This window comes from Danio rerio, chromosome 6 (assembly GCF_049306965.1).
Source record: "Danio rerio strain Tuebingen ecotype United States chromosome 6, GRCz12tu, whole genome shotgun sequence".
Classification (NCBI taxonomy): domain Eukaryota; kingdom Metazoa; phylum Chordata; class Actinopteri; order Cypriniformes; family Danionidae; genus Danio; species Danio rerio.
Window position 1 is genome coordinate 40,205,778 of NC_133181.1, and position 7,672 is coordinate 40,213,449.

At 33.5% G+C, this 7,672-nt stretch overlaps 1 protein-coding gene across 4 annotated transcripts in view; it reads left to right on the forward strand.

Moving 5' to 3' along the window:
- tubgcp5 (tubulin gamma complex component 5) overlaps nucleotides 1-4,406 on the forward strand; it is a 28,241-nt gene extending 23,835 nt beyond the window's left edge. For all 4 annotated transcript variants that reach the window (XM_073952987.1, NM_001018141.1, XM_073952988.1 and 1 more), the window contains 4 exon segments: nucleotides 325-450; nucleotides 635-723; nucleotides 867-967; nucleotides 3,857-4,406. In XM_073952987.1, coding sequence (XP_073809088.1) covers nucleotides 325-450; nucleotides 635-723; nucleotides 867-967; nucleotides 3,857-3,903 — 363 coding nt within the window. In that variant the 3' untranslated portion in view covers nucleotides 3,904-4,406.
- Nucleotides 4,407-7,672: the final 3,266 nt, after the last annotated feature.

The window sequence follows — 7,672 nt, forward strand, 5'->3', positions numbered from 1 at the left end:
AAGAACATCGTTTTTTTTTTTTTTTCTACAGTGTGATCAGAAGGTTTATTTTAGTTTTGGAATTATTTAAATCTCAAGCTATAAAATAAATAAAAAAATATAAAAGTTCTTATGTTCTTGCTAATAAAACTGTTATACATTTAGAGAACATTTGGACATATTGTGTTCCCTTCAAAGTATTATTAAAGCTTGCTTACAAGGTCTTAAAATAATTCAAAGCCTTAAATTTTCCTACATAAAACGTGCAGAAAGCTTGCTTTATTTGTAGTTGAGTTCAGACTGTGTTTCTAACATCTGTTTTTATTTGATTCATTTTATTCGCAGATATTGCATAGTACGGGTCTAGAGTTTCAACACCAAGTACAGGAGGCAAAAGACCTGGACCAGCTCATTAAAATCCACTACAGATACTTGTCCACCATTCATGACCGATGTCTGCTCAGAGAGAAAGTACGCTGGAATTAGACATTGAAAAAAAAAAAATCTCGAAATTTGACTTATTATTGCACAAAATTGCATGTCACGGTTGAAAATGTACTTCTGATGGGTGGCCTAGTTTTCTTAATCTTTTAAACCGGTATAGATATTTGGAATATTTCTGATCCATCAAATTGGGGTTACTGTGTCTTTGCAGGTCAGTTTTGTCAAGGAGGCCATCATGAAAGTGCTGAATTTAGTTCTCATCTTCTCTGACAGATGGCAGGCTGGTTTTGGGGCCTGGAAGTAAGTAAAAAAAATCTTACATGTATCCCTATCTCACAGCTTTCACTTCAGCTTGATGACCATGAGCTTTCACTTCTCTTTAGCTTTCTTTTTTTCCTCATGACTGTGGATTGCAATATTCACGTCTCTCTTCTTTTCCCCAGAATCGAGTCGATTGACAAAATGGAGTCGGATTTTAAAAACTGTCACATGTTTCTGGTGACCATATTAAACAAGGCTGTTTGCAGAGGCTCATTTCCTCATCGTAAGTCCTAAACTACAGTGCATTTTAAAACAATAGTGTGAAGAAAAGAAAGCATGTTTAAATGTTTGTGGATCAATTTGTGGGTTTTAAATATCAAGTATAATGTACTATTTCTTTAGCACATTTCCCAGACAAGAAGTCACAAAGTGCTTTACAGTAAAAGAAAAAAGGTTAAAATCCATGTACAAACACTACTCGACTGTAAAAACCAGCTCACCTTACTGGTAATTAAGAACTTGTGCAAAAAGATGTCTTTTAAATGTTTTTAAAAAGTTAAAATGAATTGATATAAAGACATAAAATGTCTCGATTAATTATTCTGAGCAAATAAATAATGACTTCACACATATTTTTAGCTTGAATTACAGAATAAACATGAAGTAGCATTCTGTACAATAATATTTTATATACCATTTGAAATCTTTATACTTTGACAATATCATTTGAACTACTAGGTTTCACCCAGTTGGTGGCAGTTATTTTTTAATCATGTCAAATAAAATACAATTTTGTAGAATCACTTTTTTTTTAATTATGTACAGGTCAGACAATTGTTCATTTGCATATAAATGTTTATATTAACTTGGACATTATTTCACTCTAACTGGAAATGATAGTTTCACAAATGTAATTAAAACTTTAAAAACTTAAGTTGCATTTAATATCTTCATGTATATAAAATCACTTTTTGTTAATTAAATTGAATCTGACACTTGATTACTGAAGAAAATATAGAACCTTACCCCCCCCAGTATGTATTTGCTGAATATTACCAAATATATACAATTATTACATAGATGTGTTAATGAAATTAAGTCAAAATTATCTTTTTAATACACTTACTGGCCACTTTATTAGGTACACCTTACTAGTACCAGGTTGGACCCACATTTGCCTTCAGAACTGCCTTAATGCTTCGTGGCATAAATTCAACAAGGTACTGGAAATATTCTTCTGAGATTTTGGTCCATATTGACATAATAGAATCGATGCGAATCTCCTGTTCCACCGCAGCCCAAAGGTGCGCTGTTGGATTAAGATCTGGTGACTGTGGAGGCCATTTGAGTACAGTGAGTTCTGTCTTTTGGATAAGACGTTAAACCATGGTCCTGGCTCTCTGTGGTCATTAAAAATCCCATGGCAGTTCTCCTTAAAAAAAAAAAAGAGTAGGGGTGTAACCCCTGTGTCCAGGCCAAAGTCCCTCAATCGGCCCTTATGATCATGGCCTCTCAATCATTCCCATCCACCGAATTGGCTCTATCACTGTCTCTCCACTCCACCTACAGTTGTTGTGTGACAAGCGCACTGGCGCCGTTGTCCTGTGGCAGCCATCGCATCATCCAAGTGGATGATGCACACTGGTGGTGGTGAGGAGAGACCCCCCCACCATGGTTATGAAGCACTTTAGGTGTATGGCCATACACAATTATTGCACTATATAAATACACATTACATTGTCATTTTTTAGAAACCAGTCTGAGATAATTCACGCTTTATGACATGGCGTGTTATCCTGCAGGAAGTAGCCATCAGAATATGGGTACACTGTGGTCATAAAGGGATGAACATGGTCAGCAACAATACTCGGGTGGGCTGTGGCATTGACACAATGCTCAATTGCCAAGAAAATATCCCTCACACCATTACACCACCACCACCAGCCAGAACCGATGATAGGCAGGATGGATCCATGCTTTCATGTTGTTGACTTCAAATTCTGACCCAATCATCCGAATGTCGCAGCAGAAATCGAGACTCATCAGATCAGGCAGCGTTTTTCCAATTTTCTATTGTCCTATTTTGGTGAGCCTGTGCGAATTGTAGCCTGTTTTCTGTTCTTAGCTGACAGGAGTGCCACCTGGTGGGGTCTTCTGCTGCTGTAGCCCATCCGTCTCAAAGTTGGATGTGTTGTGCGTTTAGAGATGCTCTTCTGCATACCTCAGTTGTAACGAGTGTTTATTTAAGTTACTGTTGCCTTTCTATCAGCTCGAACCAGTCTGGCCATTCTCCTCTGACCTCCAGCATCAACAAGGCATTTGCACCCACAGAACTGCCTCTCACTGGATATTTTCTCTCTTTCGGATCATTCTCTGTAAACCCTAGAGATGGTTGTGTGTGAAAATCCCAGTAGATCAGCAGTTTTTGAAATACTCAGACCAGCCCCTCTGGCACAAACAACCATGCCACCATTAAAGTCACTTAAATCACCTTTCTTCACCCCTTTTGATGCCCAGTCTTGTACTGTCTTGACCATGTCTACATGCCTAAATGCATTGAGTTGCTACCCTGTGATTGGCTGATTAGAAATTTGTGTTAACAAACAGTTGGGCAGTTTACCTAATAAAGTGGCCAGTGAGTGTATTTCCCAAATGATGTTTAACAGAGCAAGGCATTTTTCATTGTATTTTCTATAATATTTTTTCTTCTGAAGAAAATCTTATCTGTTTTACTTCGGCTAAAATAATTTTAAGATCAATATTATTCCCCCGTAAGCAACATATACATTTTTTACAGTCTACAGTACAAACCATCATTATACAACTACTTGCCTAATTACCCTAATTAACCAAGTTAAGCTTTTAAATTGCCCTTTAAGCTGAATACTAGTATCTTGAAAAATATGTAGTAAAATATTATATACTGTCATCATGGCAAAGATAAAAGAAATCAGTTATTAGAAATGAGCTATTAAAACTACTGTTTAGAAATCTTCTTTCCGTTAAACAGAATTTGGGAAAATATACCGGGGGGGTTGGGGGCTAATAATAATTTTGACTTCAACTGTATATATAACAATTCATATAAATTAAAAATTTATAATGGAATGAAATGCTTTTACAGACCAGAATTATGTTGTTTTACCATACCTGTTTCTTTATTATTTTACAGTGGAGTCCTTGGCGATGTCACTAATGGCTGGATTTGAACAGTGTTAACCGATCGAACATGCTGTCAATCCAGAGCAGCGAACACAAGACAGATTATTTATTGTACTGCTGCATGAAGGCTACTGTACTGTTTCTCTTCATTTCTGCCAGACGTCTGACGCAAAATCACAATAGCACTCCACTGGTACAGAAGTAGCACTTTGTTTGTGTGAACAGTGAATCTTGTGTTTCGTCGTCTACTTTGTCTATAAAACAGTTGCTGCATCAAGATACTCAGTGTTACAGGTGAAAGTGTCAGATGTGAATATTAAGTGTCCTGTACGTGTAGCGGATATATGAAGCGCACATGCCAGTAATCCCAATTATGTATATAACATGCAATAGGCACGCTCGAATTTAAGTAGTGTACATAACATAAGCTAAAATCCAAAATTGTAGACTACATTTGTATGCAGTTCAAGCTTATATTTATATATGTTGTGGTTGCGTAAAGTCATTTTTCATTGTGATGAATGGGCTACTGCATATTAAAATAATTTTCATGACTTTAATAATTAATTGTGTTTCAAACTCATGATTTTCCTTAGACTTTTTAACTTTTTTTCAGTAAGGAAACATAACAACATGTTGAAAACATTGGTTACATTATATAAACAAACTTATGTTCTTTAAAGTTACACTATAAAACACTTTTATTTTAAAATGTTAAATTTGACCTAAATTAATATTACTTTTTTTCAGCAAAAATTCATGAAATTGGAAAACTTATGTTGTCACAAAGTTCAATTTCAAATTAATAGTTCATAGAGTTTTATTAAGTTATAAAAACTTTTCAATTTTCCTTTTTTTTTCTTTTTTTTAAATTGACTATCAGTTGATTTAAATATACAAATGTACAGTGCTCAGCATAATGGAGTACACCACATTTTGAAAATGAATATTTTGATCCATTTCTCAGTGAATATAGGCAATGTATTTTGGTGCATTTAAACAAAACAGATTTATTAAACAGATATATTTATTAAAATAATATCTTATTCTCCAAACATATCTAGCAATTGAAAGATAATGCAATTAAATTCAAGCAAAATATTGTAAAAAGTATATATATATATATATATATATATATATATATATATATATATATATATATATATATATATATATATATATATATATATATATATATATACATATATATACAACCAACACAATTTATTTAAAAAAAATCTTGATTTTTCCTCTTTCTAAAATTTGTATTTAATATTTTTCTATAACATAAATTTGGGTGTATAGTTATTAGATCATTATCGGAAGTTATTTTGTTAGATAAGCAACAGATTTGGCTTCAGTACTAATCTAATGTATAAGCACACAAATAATATTGTAGAAATTCCTATTAAACATATATGAATTTAAAAGAGAGATTTGTGAGGGGTCTGCTTATATATGCTAAGCACTGTATTATTTATAGTTATATTCTAATATATAAAATTAGGATATTTGGTTTCGAGATCAATCGACACTATAAAAGATCAATCTTTTTTCAGAATTATATATGAAATGATGAATTTGTTATCTGAATTTACATTCTGAAGAGAGAATAAAATAAAATTTAGAGTGCATTTCTTAGGCAAGGCAAGGCAAGGCAAGGCAAGTTTATTTATATAGCACATTTCATACACAGTGGCAATTCAAAGTGCTTTACATAAACAGGAATACAAAAGACAAGTTTAGGAACATAAAATGCAGACAATAAAAATTATTAAAAACAGATAAAAACAAATTAAAATGAGTTAATAGGTTATAAAAGAATGAAAAAGAAAACGAAAAACATAATATTGCGATCTGTCGGACGCAGCACAGTGCTCATTCAGTAAAGGCACAGCTAAACAGATGTGTTTTTAGTCTTGATTTGAATGTGCCTAATGTTGGAGCACATCTGATCATTTCTGGAAGCTGATTCCAGCAGCGGGGGGCATAGTGGCTAAAAGCCGATTCACCCTGCTTTGACTGAACTCTTGGAACTTCTAGTTTATATGATCCTAAAGATCTGAGTGATCTGTTAGGTTTGTATTCAGTGAGCATATCTGTAATGTATTGAGGTCCTTGGCCATTTAGTGATTTATAGACCAGTAATAATACTTTAAAATCTATTCTGAATGTAACTGGCATTTCTTACAGGAAATAAATACACAAAATGGAAAAATATGTTCGAAAGTATTTAAAATAAAAAATTGATTCGTAATAGCACAAAATTCCATGTCACGGATGAAAATGTACTTAAAATTCAGTACACTCTCATGATGTTTGCCCTAGTTTTTATTTTATTTTTATTATTATTATTTTTTTTTACTTTTAAAGCATTATATATGTTTCTGATCCATCAAATTAAGGTTACGGTTTACAAAAAAATTATAAATTTTATATCTGAATTTATATTGTGAAGAGAGAAAAAAAAATCAGAATGCATTTCTTACAGGAAATAAATACACAAAATTGGAAAACAAATATGTACGGACGTATGTAAAATGAAGAAAAAATATTGATAAGATAAAAGCAAATAATACAGTAGGTATGTATGTATTTGCAAATATGACGCAGCCTCTACTAAAATATTTTTATAATAATATTGTTTAAAATGTAACGTGTTCCACAGTAGCGCGTTACTGTATTCTAATTACATTTTGGGGAACGCAGTGTAATTTATTACATTTTAAATGTGTGTAATTTGATTACAATTACTTAAGTCAATGTAATTACGTTACTTACATTACAAATATAGTTTTTAGAAGAAAACAATGCTTCTTTTAAATCACGTTTTGCACTGCAACGTAAGTTAATGAGGATTTGCTTTTAAATTGCTGGAGAACGCGAGTTAGAATGGTTGCTGATGAGAATATTTGCTTTAAGTGGAAATACAAACACTACTTTGATTTCATTCAGTTTAAAAACAAAAATATGACTGTGAAATGCAGATTATTTCCAGCCTCTAAAGAACTTTGATTTTAACTCGACCAGTAACTTGTTTAAAGCACTTGAATAGAAAGCATTCTATGACAATACTCGTCACCAAGGAGGACACCGGCGCCCAAAAACATGCTACACCCAAAACAGGCTAAATAGGAGTTTTGTGCAGGATCGGGAGTGAAGGTATCTTCTGAATTTGAGGAAAAGCGTGGAATGCCCAAACACTGCAGTGATTTGGATGTCAGTGGTTACAGGTTGTCTTCATGTCTTTTGTGTTAAATAAATTAATAAATAAAAGACAAACAGGATTGAAAAATAGTGAATAAAAAGAGAATTTTAAGTTTTGGGTGAACTCTTTAAGTCTTTTAAATAGGTTAAGCTGCTGTGATCAACCCATTGTATTATTTTTTTCAGTGAATATTGAATTACAGAAAGAGCTGCAGTTTATTTTGTATTTTTATATGTATATTTTAAAAGTAACTTCAAAGTAAACAGTAATCTGATTACTTTTTACTTGAAGTAATTAGTAATATAATCAGATTACAGTTTTTCAGTGGTAATCAGTAATTTACCTAACACAGCCTACTACCTACAGTGTGACTACAGTATGCTACTTGTTTCTGAACGCCTCTGATCCTGAACGTCCCCTGCCGGCGGTGTGCGGTAGCGCGGCGCTGGAGTTTCCTGTTGAATGTCCCTGTCGAGCGCAACAGGAACTTCCAGCCCGAGCTGCGCCTGCGACAACATTCACCGCGAGCAGGATTCCTCCGCAAACTCCCTCAAACCTCTCCAAACAGCCGCTCATTACCACCGAAAACACTTTCACCAGTGGACTTCACTCTCTCAG